Here is a 15,860-nt window from a genome sequence, read left to right on the forward strand (position 1 = left end):
CCTCATCTCCAACCTAAAGGGGATAATCTTTGTTCTGAAATTGTGCCTTCTAGTTCTAGATTTTCCCACGAGGGAAAATATCCTCCCAGCATCTACCCCGGCACGCCCACTCTGAACTTTATGACCAGAATTCTCCGGCCATTCGCTGGCAGCGGGATTCTCTGGAGTGTAGGTTTTAAAGCCCTACACTCTGATCTTGTGCTGACCTGGATTAAAGGGCAGTTATTTTCTTCCTCTGTATTGCGCCTCTGTTTTTAATTTTTTTTTATTGCTTATTGTCACAAGGAGGCTTTAATGAAGTTACTGTGAAAAGCCCCTAGTCGCCAGCCTCTTCGGGGAGGCCGGTACGGGAATTGAACCCACGCCCAATGTACTAAACCAACCCCTGCTCACTTGTTTTAGGATTAGGTTTTTTCCCCTGTTGTTTAGGAATTAGGATATTCTCTGTAATATTTGTCATGATATTCAAACACACACATCATGATAGACAGACCAACAGACCAATTAGCACACATAACACGACAGCCAATCACAGACAAGGACAGAGACAGTATAAGACAAGAAACACGACACCTGGTGGTCAGTCCATCTAGAGACCAGGACAAGGACAGGACCTGATTAACAACACACTCAGAGAGTCACCACGTGCAGAGTATCAAGCCAGATCTGTAAATAGCAAGTTGGAATAAAACAGCGTTGTACCAATTGCAACCGTGTTGGTTCATCTGTACCTCAGAGCACCCAATACCACATGATACCAGTGAGTGGATCGATACCTGCCGGCAAATCTGCCATCCTGAGCCATGGACATCAACAACAAACCGCAGAAGTTGCAAGTCGCTGGGAACCTGGGCACCAATTGGAAGCTCTTCAAGCAACGATTTGAACTGTACATGCGAGCCAACGAAAAACAGGGTGCCTCGGACGAAACAAAGATTGCCATGCTCCTCACTACCGCAGGTCAGCACGCCATCGATGTATACAACTCCTTGGTGTTCGCGGAAGGCGAGAACCAATCCAAATGTGACACGGTCCTCCTCAAGCTCGACCAGCACTTCAACGTTGAGGTAAATGAAAGCTTTGAAAGGTATATCTTTCAGCAACGCCTGCAAGGTAAGGATGAGCTCTTTCAACCCTTTCTGAAGCACCTCCGCATACTCGCGCAGTCCTGCGATTACGGCAACACCTCAGAGTCCATGATCCGGGACCTGATCGTTTTTGGCATTGCCCCCAGTGGCCTACGCCAGCAGCTTCTTAAAATTAAAGGCCTGACCTTAGCATCTGCGGTGGAAGCCTGTGTCCTCCATGAAAATGCGACCAGCCGCTTTGCCCAATTTCAGGCGACCGAATCGGCACGGAGGGGGTCCCACGCGATCGAATCGGCAAGCCAGGCCGCCCACGAGGCCGAGCGCATCCAGGTAATCGAGTTTCTCCTGGCCCGCGGCCCGGACGAGGGCGGCCGTTTCGCGCGCTTTTCGAGGTCTCCCGCGCTTGTGCGCGCCAAAACCAACGGCAACATCGAGGGACGCACTGCGCAGGCGCACCCGGTGCAGTGGCGTAACAAACGTCGTGACGTCATGACGTGCGGCGACTGTGGAGCTGCACACTTAAAAGGGCAATGTCCTGCAAAAAACCGACAATGCCTACGCTGTGGCAAGATGGGCCACTACGCTGCCTACTGTCGAGCGGTTCAACCGGTGGATCCTACACATCTCCGACAACCTCGCAGACACGTGAGGACCGTCCAGCCCACACATCAGGACATCCAACCCAACGACACAGATAACCAAGATGCCTTCCGGGTTGCGGTCATTGATGTGAACCGGGTCAACACCATCAATCCGGCCGATGAATGGAGTGCCACCCTGACGGTCAACCGATCGCAGATCACTTTCCGCCTGGACACTGGCGCATCAGCCAACCTCATAGCATATTCAGCATTCCATGCCATGAAGGTCAGACCACCTATCCAGCCACCCCGGTGCAAGATGGTCGACTACAGCGGGAACGTTATCCCGGCCATGGGATCCTGCCAGCTCCAGGTGACACACAAAACGCACACAGCCACACTCTCGTTTGAAATAGTTGGCTCATTGAAAGATTCCTTGCTGGGCGCACAGGCATGTAAGGCTCTCCACCTTGTACAGCGAATTCTGTCTCTCTCTCCAGACGACACATCTGACTTCCCAGATGCTGAGTTCAATGCAAATCTCCAATCGCTCCTCGCCCACAACCAGGAGGCATTTGAAGGCATGGGAACACTGCCATACACATACAAAATTCGCCTCAAACCGGACGCCATCCCGGTTGTTCGCGCACCTTGCAGGGTTCCTGCGCCACTTAAAGACCGCCTCAAGCTGCAGCTGCAGGATCTCCAGGACCAAGTGGTCCTATCCAGGGTCACGGAGCCCACGCCATGGGTCAGCTCCATGGTGTGTGTCAAGAAGCCCTCTGGCGAGCTCCGCATCTGTATAGACCCCAAAGACCTCAATAATAACATTATGCGGGAACATTATCCCATACCCAAACGGGAGGAGTTCACCAGTGAAATGGCCCAAGCCAAGATATTCACCAAACTGGATGCTTCGAAAGGATTTTGGCAGATCCAACTGGACCCATCCAGCCGAAAGCTATGCACCTTTAACACCCCTTTCGGCAGATTCTGCTACAACCGGATGCCATTTGGCATCATCTCGGCATCCGAGGTCTTCCACAGAATCATGGAGCAGATGATGGAAGGCATCGAAGGGGTGCGCGTATATGTGGACGATGTCATCATCTGGTCCACCACACCGCAGGAGCACATACATCGTCTCCAATGCGTTTTTGCCCGCATACGGGAAAATGGCCTGCGCCTCAACCGAGCCAAGTGTGCCTTTGGCCAGACCGAATTGAAGTTCCTGGGGGACCACATCTCCTGGTCAGGGGTCTGTCCGGATGCAGACAAGGTGAGTGCCATCACAGCCATGCCGCGGCCGGCCGACAAGAAGGCTGTACTACGATTCCTGGGCATGGTCAACTTCCTCGGGAAATTCATTCCCAACCTTGCTTCCCACACAACGGCTCTGCGCCATCTCGTAAAAGAATCCACAGACTTCCAGTGGCAACATACACACCAGCTGGAATGGGAGAAGCTCAAACACAAACTTGCCACGGCACCAGTGTTGGCGTTCTTCGACACGTCTCGTCCCACCAAAATCTCAACTGATGCCAGCCAATCCGGCATTGGAGCAGTGCTCCTGCAGAGGGATGACACGTCGTCATGGGCCCCGGTTGCCTATGCATCACGGGCTATGACCCCCACAGAGCAGTGCTACGCGCAAATTGAAAAAGAATGCCTGGGCTTGCTAACTGGTTTGGACAAGTTCCACGATTATGTATATGGTTTGCCACGATTCACGGTCGAAACTGACCACCGCCCCCTGGTCAACATAATAAAAAAGGACCTGAACGACATGACCCCTCGCCTCCAGCGCTTCCTACTTAAACTCAGGAGGTATGACTTCCAACTGATCTACACTCCAGGGAAGGACCTCATCGTGGCGGATGCCCTATCCCGAGCAGTGAGTACACCACTGGATGCGGAGGGGTTCGTATATCAGGTCGAGGCACAGGTGGCCTTGACAGCGGCAAAACTGCCGGATAACGACTCCAGTCTGGCCCGCATCCACCGAGAGACAGCGGCCGACCCCCTTTTACAGCGAGTGATGCGCCACATGACGGGAGGATGGCTCAAAGGGCAGTGCCCGCAGTTCTATAATGTACGGGACGACCTAGCCACCATTGATGGGATCCTTCTGAAGCTAGACAGGATCGTCATTCCGCACAGTATGCGCCAGCTGGTTCTCAATCAAATACACAAAAGCCACTTGGGGGTCGAGAAGAGCAGACGGAGGGCCCGAGAGGCGGTATACTGGCCGGGCATCAGTGACGATATTGCCAAAATGGTGATCAACTGCACAACCTGCCAAAGGTTTCAGCCGGCAGACGCTTCTGCCCCATGAGCTGGTGACGTCCCCCTGGGCGAAGGTGGGTGTCGACCTATTTCACGCGCTTGGCAGGGACTATGTTATCATCATGGACTACTTCTCCAATTACCCAGAAGTCATACGCCTACACGATCTGACGTCGTCTGCTGTCATCAGGGCCTGCAAAGACACCTTTGCTCGCCACGGCATTCCGATGACTGTCATGTCGGACAATGGGCCCTGTTTTGCCAACAATGAATGGTCGTCCTTTGCCGCCTCATATGGCTTCACACACGTGACGTCCAGCCCTCTGCATCCCCAGTCCAATGGAAAGGCGGAGAAGGGCGTTCACATTGCCAAGCGGCTCCTCTGCAAGGCTGCTGCTGCCGGGTCCGACTTCTACCTCGCCCTGCTGGCCTATCGATCGGCCCCGCTAGCCACGGGTCTCTCGCCAGCACAGCTGCTGATGGGTCGCGCCCTCAGAACCACTGTGCCTTCCATCCTGGCACCAACAACAGACCATGCTCCGGTACTGCATAAGATGCAACTGCAGCGTGATCGCCAGAAGAGTTCATACGACACAAGGGCAACTGATCTTCCCCCCCCTGGCCCCTGGAGACAAAGTCCGCATTCATATACCAGATGGTGGCTGGTCAGCACCTGCCGAAGTTCTCCAACGCGTGGCTCCCCGCTCGTTCCTGGTACGCATGCCGGATGGATCCGTGTGTAGGCGCAATCGGCGAGCCCTTCGCCTCCTTCCACGCTCGCAACGGAACCGTACACAGACGCCGGGTCCTCCACTGGTTCCTGATAGTGACTTCGTGGAGCTGCCACAGACCATGCCCCTTCCATCGCCACCCGTGGCCAGACTCGCACCTCAGCCGGTGGTTCTCGACCCACCCTTGAGGCGGTCAACCCGAATTCGTCACACACCTACTAGCCTGGACTTATGAGACTGTTCACACGTCAACGTTTAGCAACTATTGTATTGTAACATGTTACTGTTTTATCATTCCAGATCTCGTTTGACCGGACCACACTTCAAAGTTTTTCTTTTTTTGTTGTGGTACAACCTCGTTAGCATGACACACCCGATATCGTCCCATGTATATAGTTACGCCACATGTACATGCTGTAAATATCACGCACACACACACTTTTAGCTGCACTCAGGACACATTCATATTTATAACCACGTAGGCACGTAATCTTGTCAAAAAAAGGGGGGGATGTCATGATATTCAAACACACACATCATGATAGACAGACCAACAGACCAATTAGCACACATAACACGACAGCCAATCACAGACAAGGACAGAGACAGTATAAGACAAGAAACACGACACCTGGTGGTCAGTCCAGGACAAGGACAGGACCTGATTAACAAGACACTCAGAGAGTCACCACGTGCAGAGTATCAAGATAGATCTGTAAATAGCAAGTTGGAATAAAACAGCGTTGTACCAATTGCAACCGTGTTGGTTCATCTGTACCTCAGAGCACCCAACACCACAATATTGAAAACATTTAGCCTTAAATAGGCAACAGCACTTGATCGATAGCATGAGCACTCTTAAAGTGATTGATGTCACATTGACTGCTTCCTGAGGCCTGTGTTTTCCAAATCCAGAGTGCTAGAAGAAATAGCATGCATGTGGATAGTGGGGACGTTTTCAATGAATCTGCTGACCATGTGCAAGACTTACTAATACTGGGAAGTTGAGTATGTATTGTGTTATGTCTTTTTCAATAACAAAGCATATTTTGAGTATGAATCTGGTAAAGGGGCAACTTTTTAACTGAGTCTGTAGCTTGCAAGCATGTCTTTGCAGCAAACTGTGAGACCACTTGTCTTCGCAAACTTCATGAGAGTGTTCATTAGAGTTTCCTCTCCTGTGACGATGGCCTCTTTATGGCTGATACTTACAGAGGTGTGCTCAGTCACCTCTGCCAAGCAATCATGTCTGCAAGTCTCTGTACCTTTTGAACATTCAACAGACACTGCACCTATGTAAATTTCTGTAGACAATGTGCAGCCACTATATCCCATGAGTTTTAAACAAACAAGGTCGAAACACTTGACCTCAAGAGTGTAAACAGATAAGGTCTAATCACTCTACTCCAGGAATATTTAAAAATTATCACGTCCAGATGTGGAACTGCAGGAGTATTATAATAGGCTGAGTTAGAGACATGGAATGGCTTAAGAGATTTCACTGAATGGCAGGATCTTGTCTCTGATCATGTCTTTGATTGTCCAGACAGGCTAGGTTGGTTATCAATCCTTGAAGATGTTTGGATGTTATTGGTGTTTGACGTTGCTGATGCTGGTGAGCAGTACAGGAGATGTAATGAGCTCAGGTAGGTGCCGAGGTCACACTGACCCTACTTTGAGTTGTCTATTAATGATGTATGATCAGAAGCTGCTGCATGAAGAAAATGCATGGAACAGAGAATGAGATGTTTCAGTGTTATCAACAGTGACATCAAAGGTTTATTTTTACCATTAAAACATTAGTCATGTTGCTTAGTCTGGTAAGGTTTTTTGAAAGGACACTGAGGGGCATGCACCAGATGAGCACTAGAGGTCTACAATGGACTGTTTCATGTTAAAGAACAAGGCACCAAGATTCAAAGGTTTATAGAGCTCATCCCTGATGCACAATCAATTACTCTCGAGACAAGGTGAGGCATAACTAATAGGCTTTAATCAGCTAGAACTGTACCCAGCAGCTTCGATACAGAAAGTGAAGGCTGCTGGGAAGGCATTGGTTCTTATACGCCGCCTCTCAGGGCGGAGCTATGTACGTTAGCCAATGGTAGACTCCTAGGTCTAGCCAATGGTCATCCACCTCTCAGGTACTGCAATACCTGGTATTACCACAATCCCAAAAGCAAATTCCTCTCAAACACCCATTAGCTCAAACATCAATCCAATTTTTCCTCAAATTTTCCTCATTACCTGCTTCTTTCACAATCCAATTTCACTACTTCAGGGCTATTCTCAATGGCCTAGCTGGGACTGTAAAGGGGAAAGACTTTGATACAAAATCGGTGGTGGGGGTACATTTTCTGCTTGTTCACCTTCAGTTTCTAGCAAGAACAGCCCAGGGATATCTGAGCTCATGAACCTGAGTGGGGGAGACTTGCACCATCAAGTTGAAAACAGGCCTGAAAGGGCATTTTTTTGGTCTCTTGACGCTTCAGGCCTGAACATTTATAGACTTCTGACGTCCAATCCCAATTCTCAGTGCACATCACGTCAAGGCTTTGACATTGCGTTTCTAATGGCCCAATACACTAAAACGAGGCATATCACAACCTCGAATGACTGGAGTATGCTGTTCCTGCCCAGGGAACAAAGTCTCCTGCAGCTGCACACCTTGAGAAACTGTCTGCAGTGGCTGCTTACTTCTTTTAAAAGTTGACCCTGGTGGCGACTGAGTCTAATGCTATCAGGTATAACTTACCTTCAGCACAGCAACAGGGTTAGTCCAGGAAAACGCACTCTTCACCACAGGCTGACAAGTAGATGCAAGTAAATGAGGCTGGAGGTGATTGGGTGCATCACTGAAGGTTTTGGGAAGAATGAGGAAAATTGAGGAGAAGTTTTGGGAATTTGCAAGCCAGCAAAGTTTCCTACCTGCGAGCAGAACTGAGAATGGTCCGAGAGCAACAAGGAAATTTCACCCACTCTCTTTGTTTCAGTTACACCCCATGCTCCGAGTCCGAGGTCAGGAATAATACCATTTCAGGTGTTACAATGTGGGGATTGGGTGGATCATGCAATAAACCTTGACCTTTGTTAATGAAAGGTTTGAGCTCTAGCAGCCTGAGAAGGGCAGCACGGTAGCACAGTGGTTAGCACGGTTGATTCACAGCTCCAAGGTCCCAGGTTCGATTCTGGCTTGGGTCACTGTCTGTGTGGAGTCTGCATGTTCTCCCCGTGTCTGCGTGGATTTCCTCCGGGTGCTCCGGTTTCCTCCCTCAGTCCAAAGATGTGCAGGTTAGGTGGATTGGCCATGCTAAATTGCCCTCAGTGTCCAAAAAAGGTTAGGTGGGGTTACTGGGTTATGGGGATAGGGTGGAGGTGTGGGCTTGGGTAGGGTGCTCTTTCCAGGGCCGGTGCAGATTCGATGGGCCGAATAGCCTCCTTCTGCACTGTAGATTCTATGAATGAGATGGCAATTGTATTTTTTTCTCCAGCATCTCACCACTGCCTTCACATCTTTACAGTGTTCTACCAGAAGAGCAAAGCAAATAGAGTGCTGAGAATTCAAAAACGTGCAAACTGGTTCTGGGAAGAGATGAAACCAGGATCTCTGGAGCGAGAGTGCTATGAGGAATCCTGCTCATTTGAGGAAGCAAAAGAGATTTATAAATCCCAAGAGAGCACTGTAAGAATCTTTCACCTGATAACTGCACATGGATGTTTATTTTTTTTTAATGGGTTGTGCGTGTCACCGACAAGACCAGCATTAATTGCCCATTTCTAATTACCCTTGAACTCAGTGGCATTTAAGAATCAACCACATAACTGCACGTAGGTCGTACCAGGTAAGGATGACCGATTTCCTTCCTAAAGGAAATTAATGAACCAAAGGGTTTTTTACAACTATTGATGCTAGTTTCAATGGGTGCGATCTACCCGAATGGGAACATAGCCCCATAGTGCGCACGGAGTGCCGAGAACCGCCACACTATCGATCAACCCCCCCCCCCGGAACGTCCATGTTACCCCGCCCCCAGCATGGCCATGTGATGCAGTGATCAGGCCGCATACAAGGACCACCCAGGTGGAGGGTGTAACAGTGGCCATGAGTCAGACATTGTCTAACGATTTGGAGCTCAGTGCTCATCGCAGAGCGGGTTGTCATCATCCTCCATGGAAAGGGCCACACCTACTTCCACAAGCAACCATGTGAGCCCAGCCTGTTGTGCCGCATGTGGATGTATAATGGAGGGGTGGTGTTCATGCGGTCGTGTGGGAGCTAAGGGTGGTGGGGGAGGTGCGTCTCATGGGTGTTGTGGGAGATGGGGGTGGTGAGTGGTGCAGTACAGTGGTGTCAGTGCCTCTGCTCAGAGAACCCCTACCCCCTAGTTGGTGAAACGTGCGGCGATCAACGTCGCCCGTGCTCGCTGGCCCTGCCGGTGGCGTCGTGCAGCCTCCCGTCCATATCCAGCCCCCATGTCCCGTCGATTTCCCCCCTCCTCCCCATCCTCCTCATCTGGGGGGACGTGCCCTTCCTCGTGCTCCTCTTGCCCTTCTGCCTCCCCCTCCTCCTCCTCCAGCAGATTACCCCTCTGCTGGGCTATATTGTGCAGGACTCAGCAGACCACAACGATGTGGCCGACCCTCTCCGACGGGTACTGTAGGGCCCCTCCAGAGCGGTCCAGGCACCTGAAGCGCATCTTCATCAGCCCAAAGCACGTCTCGACCACACTTCTGGTTGCTGCATGGGCCTCTTTGTAGCGGTTCTCCGCGTCGGTCTGTGGCCTCCGCATAGGCATAATCAGCCATGACCGCAACGGGTAACCCCTGTCGCCAACAACCAGCCCCGCAGCCGCGGTGGGGGGGGGGGGGGGGGGGGGTTGTCCCTCGAACACGGCAGGGATGAACGATTGTGCCAGGATAAACGCATCATGTACACTGCCCAGGTACCGGGCGCAGGATCTTCATCTGGTGGTCACACACCACCTTAATGTTCATGGAGTGGGTCCCCTTCCTGTTCATGAACACTGCCCTATTATCCGCTGGTGGCTGCATGGCGACATGCACCCCATCGATCGCCCCCTGGACCATGGGTATCCTGGCCACGGCCGCGAAGCCCGCTGCCCGGGCATCCTGGTGGGCATGGTCCACAGGGAACTGGATGTAGCGCTCCGCGATGTCATACAGGGCATCTGTCACTGCACGGATGCACCGGTGCACCGATGCCTGGGAGATGCCGGACAGGTCCCCACTCGCCGACTGGAACGACCCCGTGGCATAAAGGTTCAGGGCCACCGTCACCTTGACGGCCACCGGCAGAGCATGTCCTCGCCCAGTTCCACGCGGTGCCAGGTGTGCCATCGGGTGGCAGATTGGGCGACAGTTTCCCGGCTCATCCGGAGTCTCCTCCTGCATGCCTGACCGGGAGGTCCTGGTGCGACGTCCAGTCATGGAGCGCCATTAACGCGGCTTGCAAGGCGGCCATCTTGCTGCGCATCCACTGATCACCACCTTGGTCCCTGGTTCTAGAGTGACACCGGCCGTATGGGTGCCCCAATCCCCATACCCCATCCTCCTCCAGCCCCCCCCCCACCCGACCGCCACCCGCCGGCTGCTCACCCAGGGCAACACACACAGCAGCCCCTACGGGGTGCAGGGCGGGGGCTGCGGAGCATACTGCTGGCAAGGACAGTGCCAGTCAACGGTACGCCTGGCATCAGGGACAGGCGCCAAGGTCAGAGGCCCCCACGGTGCCGGGCAGCGACGGGGCCAGGGGTGAGGGGATGGGGTGGGGGGGACATGCAAAGACAGAATCTGCAGTGCCAACCTGGGCTACCATGTAGCCCAGTGGGCCTGGTTGGGCAAGGGGATATACACCATGCTAACCAGCCGGCCTTTCACCCTCTACAGACAGTGGATATTGGAATTCAACCAGCAATGGCGGCCTTCCTGCTAGTCGCCAGGGCCGTTGGGGATGTCCTGCGCCTGTACGAGCTGGAGCTGCTCGAGGAGGAAGAAGCTGCAGTAGCGGGCATGCAGCAGCGGGCGTGCAGCAGCGGGCGTGCAGCAGCGGGCGTGCAGCAGCGGGCGTGCAGCAGTGGAGCGTGCAGCAGCGGGCGTGCAGCAGCGGGCGTGCAGCAGCGGAGCATGCAGCAGCGGGCGTGCAGCAGCGGGCGTGCAGCAGCGGGCGTGCAGCAGCGGGCGTGCAGCAGCGAGCGTGCAGCAGCGGGAGTGCAGCAGCGGGCATGCAGCAGCGGGCGTGCAGCAGTGGAGCGTGCAGCAGGTGGACAGGAGGCAGCCCCGCCCAGGATGGAGAGCGAACCGCCCAACAGGCTGAGGAGGAGGAGGTGCCAAGGAGGTGCCGCATGTGTACCGGCAGCGCCTGTCATTCGAGGACCTGCCGGACCGGGCATGGCGTCGAAGACTCCAGCTGAGCAGAGTGATAGTGCGACATATCTGCCAGATGATGGCACACCTGGTCACCGTGGAGGTATGGGGGAGATCCGCTCCTGGTGGCCGTCCTGGTGGCTTTACACCAAGGTATCCTTTCAGGTGCTAAGTGGACACAAACCTCGGTGAGGCCCTATATGCCCAGGCGGCTCAATACATCTATTTCAATGTGGATCTAGCCCACCAGGATGCCCGGGCAGCGGGGGTTCGCCGCCAGCTACGGGATGCCCTGCATCGAGGGGGTGATCGATGGGATGCATGTCCCCTTACAAGCACCTGCAGAAGACACAAGCCGAAGGGGTTGCACTCGATGAACATGCAGCTGATATATGACCACAAGGCAGCCTCGGTCATTGCCTGCACAGAATGTCCCAGGCCTTGGACGTGCTGATCCATAGACAAAACCGCCGCCCCCAATGCCTCCACCGCAGACACCACCCATGCAGTGTTAGCCTGGGTGGCATGCATGATCGACACCACCTTCTACTTCTGCACACGGTTGGACTCCTCCAACTGCACCTGCAGGTATTGGATGCTCGCCGACCATCCCTCATGTTATCCCTGGCTCTCTGTCTGCATCTCCACGATTGATGGGACTGTCCATTCCAGAAGCCCAAATCCTGGACGGCAGCTAGTCCCTGGGGTCGGCCTACCCTCCAACTGTCCGCCCCCTCGGGTGTTCCTACCTCCACCTGCTGTAACAAAGAACAAAGAAAAGTACAGCACAGAAACAGGCCCTTCGTCCCTCCAAGCCTGTGCCGACCCGCTGCCCGTCTAAACTAAAATATTCTACACTTCCGGGGTCCGTATCCCTCTATTCCCCACTTCGGATCAGCTGTGTGGAGTGTCCCAGGAGCCTCGTCACTAAAGTGCCCAAACGAGGTGATAGTCTCTGGGATGGTGGAGGGTGTTAGAGACAGTTGTAGCAGCAAATCTGTGTCATCCTCTGAATTGAGCTCCAGGGCGTCCAGGGGTGGAGGGCTGCCGTACGAGCTGCTCTCCTCGTCAGAGCTCGGCTCACAGGAGGGGCTCCAGCTGTGGCACTGGCTCAGGGTGGGGGATGCCAGATGGACCTGCCCCATTCCCACCAGGTCCTGCAAGGTACAAGACGACGCATGATTAGACCGCAGGGGTGTGGTGGGGGTAAGCGTGTGGGTGAGGGTGGTGTGGGCTGGTGTAGGATGGGGGTGGTGTGGGGGGGGTGAGGGTGGTGTAGGGTGAGGGTGGTCTGGGGTGACGGGGGATGGGGGTGGAGGTGAGAGGGGTGTGGGTAGTGTTGGTGGGGGTTGACACACGTGTCACGGGGAACCGCAAATAAGTGGGGTCTCATTTCCTCGCCTGCACTCCACTTCGGCAACCTCCCTTTCCTCCGGTCACCAACCACGTCCAGAGCCCTCTGCTCTGCCACAGTGAGGGGCCGCAGGTCCGGCGGTCCCCCTCCTGTCTTCTACACTTGGCGATTGTGCGCAGCCTTCTCCTGGGGGGGGGGGGGGGGGGGGGGGGGGAGACAGAAAACGACAGCGTTCGACAGTCCGACGCATGCAACCCAGCGGGTGGGTAGCTGGTAGCCTCATTGGCCAGGGCACCCGGCTATGGTGGCCGGTTGGGTGCCAGCATGTGGTGCCGGGTGGGGGTTCGCCAGCCCTCCACGAATTCTGCTTCAGTGTCAACACTTCAGGCTGGATTCTCCAATCGCCCATGCTGAAATTGCGTTCGGCAATCGGCCGGCGAATCCTTTTTTCCCCGGAATCGGGGCAGTGCCGTTTTTCCAATGCTCCGCCCCCTCAAAAAGGGCGTACTTGAGGAGTACACGCCACGCCGGCGTGACGGCCTCAGGGCATCCCCTGAAGCCCTCCCCAGATGCTCCGCCCCCGATGGGCCAACTTCCCGATTGCGTTGGTCGCATGTCCTCTCACTTTTCGAGGGACCTCTCATGGCAGCTGCAGACTGTGTCCAGCACTGCCACAATCGGGGGGAGCCGTTCCGCTGGCATGGGGTGCTTCGGCGGAGGCTGGGGAGGGGTTACAGGCGGACAGTTTTTGTTAGGCTGGGTCCCTGCGTGGCCGGAGCCATATTGTACAGTGCGGCCGCTGCAGGCTACCGCCATGCGCGTGCGCGGCCATAGACCCAGCAATTCTGCCTCCGTGTCGGCAGGTAGGGTCGCGCGGCTGCTAGCCTCCCAACGGGACGGATCTTCGATGCAGGAGCACTGCTGACGTTTTGGTCGTAAGACCAGACGGATCCTGCGGACACAGCCGCAGAATCGGAGAATCCAGCCCTTTGTCTCACAAATGGAGAATCGCCCCCCATTTGTGTTGTATTGTACAGCAATTTGCTGGCGACGGAAGGTTCGGCCAGTGACGTTGAAACTAATTTAAATCAAAGTAGTGAACTGGAAACAGGTGGCCCATCGTCATTTACCATGTGTCTGGAACCTTGGCAGTATATGTCACAGTTCAAAGGTCCATCAAAACAACATTCTGAGGGCGGCATGTGGCGCAGTGGATAACACTGGGGCTGCGACGCTGAAGACCCGGGTTTGAATCCCGGCCCTGGGTCACTGCCCGTGTGGAGTTTGCACATTCTCCCCATGTCTGTGTGGGTTTCACCCCCACAACCCAAAGATGTGCAGGTTAGGAGGATGAGCCACGCTAAATTGCCCCTTAACTGGAAAAAATAAATAAATAAATGGGTACTCTAAATTTTTTTTTTTTTTAAAAGAACAACATTATGAAAGGTCAGTGATTTTGCGGAGTAAATTGCAGACAAGTTAACAAAAGCGTCTTTTCTTTTAACAGATGGAGTTCTGGTTCTCATACAAGAGTAAGTGCTACTTCCATCACTTGCAGTGATACACCACCCCTCTCCGAGACCTCTGACTAACAAATTGTCCATCATAGAGGACTGCAATCAATCAATCAACCTAGCCCCTTATAAAATGTCTCCCGGTTGCCAATCAAACCCACCATCGCAGGAGGGACAGAAGACTGTTTCTTCTGTTTCAGCCAAAGTTGCATAGGACCACTTAGGAAACTCTGCGAAAAAGAAAGATAGCTTTTTTGTCATTATTGCATTAGCTGAATCAGTGATTCATCAATGTGGAATGACTAAGCAAGGATTCACAATGGCAAAGATATTTGAAGATGAAGATATTGGCCCCAGGTTAATTAAAGAATTAATGCTTTCAGCAACTCGTTTTGTTTGCCCCAAACGCTCGGACCTTTTAGCACCTTCTCCGTCCAGTTTATAGTATCTGAATGGATGGCTTTTCAGTGGAAAAATACTTGGTGTGACTTTGGATACAAACCAGTTTCATGCTGTTTTTAAGCACCAAAATACAAATTAATAATTCAAGAGGCAAAAACTGTACCTTTGTTTTGAGGAGGGACAAAATGTTTTGGCAGGTGTGGGAGGAAGTTACCCAATGCTGCTCAAGCTATGAGATATATCTTTAGTTCAGCCCAAGCTAAAGTCTATTATCCAGAGTCATCAGAGTTTACCATTCACTTATATTCTGTCACCTGTCATTAGACTCTTGAGCATTTCACTGAATGCTTTCCTCTGTGTCCCTCTCACAGATCTGAATCCTTGTAAATCATCGCCATGCCACAATGGTGGTTTGTGTAAGATCTTGGACTACAATTCCATCTGCCTCTGCCCTCCACTGTGGAAAGGAGAACATTGTGAAATAGGTTTGTTGCTGCATCTGATATTATATATCAGTCTACCCTCTCAATGATGTGGATCAGTGGTCTGTGTGTATGTATGGTGTTGTGTACATGTATATATGTGTATATGTCTGTCTGTATGAATGTGTATGCAATGTTTTCTTTGTTCATGGGATAAGGGTTTCAGCATTTATTGACCATTGCCCTTGAGAAGGTGGTGCTAAGCTGCCTTCTTAAACTGCTGCAGTCCATGTTATTACAATCCCAACCCAGACCCCAACAGTGGCTAAGAAACTGGACTGAACCCCCAATATTTTAATTTATTTTGCAAGACAGTGCAGAAAGAATGATTCACTCCAGGAGTGATTGCATGAAAAAATTGGTATTTGGTATTTTAAAACAAAATTTTATTATGAATACAATATTAAACACTTTACCTCCACAATCGAAAATAATAGCTTTCAATTATCCATTAACACTAACACCCAATTCTCCATTAAACAACAAGAAAAGAAACATACAGCTCTCAATCCAGTTTAAAATCAGCACAGCATAGATTAATACATCCTTTGCGGAACAGATTTGGGCCCCGGTTGGAATCCCTTCTGACTCTGGCTGAATATCTTCAAATAGCTGCTTCAACTGGATTCTTTCAGCCTCTTCCTTATCCTCAGACAAGACTGTTCCCCTTTAAAATATTATTACTCTTTTTTTAAACTATCCGACTGGGAAAGAAACCTGCCTTTACTTGTGGACTCAGTGGTAGCCAGATCTGACTTCAACTCTTCTCTCCAAAAGGGGCGGCAGGGCGGCGCAGTGGTTAGCACAGCTGCCTACCGTGCTGAGGATCCAGGTTCGATCCCGGCCCGGGTCACTGTCTGTGTGGAGTTTGCACATTCTCCCCGTGCCTGCGTGGGTTTCACCTCTACAACCCAAAAATGTTCAGGTTAGCTGGATTGGCCACACTAAATTGCCCCTTAATTGGAAAAAAATAATTGGGTACTCTAAATTTTAAGAAACCTTCTTCTCCTCAAAAGCTTTTTCAAAAATCTCTCTCTG

The 15,860-nt window shown here is 52.3% G+C and overlaps 1 protein-coding gene across 3 annotated transcripts in view; it reads left to right on the forward strand.

Annotated features, from left to right (window-relative positions):
- Positions 1-15,860, forward strand: part of LOC140389982 (coagulation factor X) — a 53,841-nt gene that overhangs the window by 14,432 nt on the left and 23,549 nt on the right. For 2 of the 3 annotated variants that reach the window (XM_072474728.1, XM_072474729.1), the window contains exons 2-5: positions 6,233-6,332; positions 8,208-8,368; positions 13,932-13,956; positions 14,712-14,825. In XM_072474728.1, coding sequence (XP_072330829.1) covers positions 6,263-6,332; positions 8,208-8,368; positions 13,932-13,956; positions 14,712-14,825 — 370 coding nt within the window. In that variant the 5' untranslated portion in view covers positions 6,233-6,262. The remainder of the gene's footprint in view (positions 1-6,232; positions 6,333-8,207; positions 8,369-13,931; positions 13,957-14,711; positions 14,826-15,860) is intronic. The other variant, XM_072474727.1, reaches the window with a different exon arrangement.

Source organism: Scyliorhinus torazame, chromosome 14, assembly GCF_047496885.1.
Source record: "Scyliorhinus torazame isolate Kashiwa2021f chromosome 14, sScyTor2.1, whole genome shotgun sequence".
Lineage (NCBI taxonomy): Eukaryota > Metazoa > Chordata > Chondrichthyes > Carcharhiniformes > Scyliorhinidae > Scyliorhinus > Scyliorhinus torazame.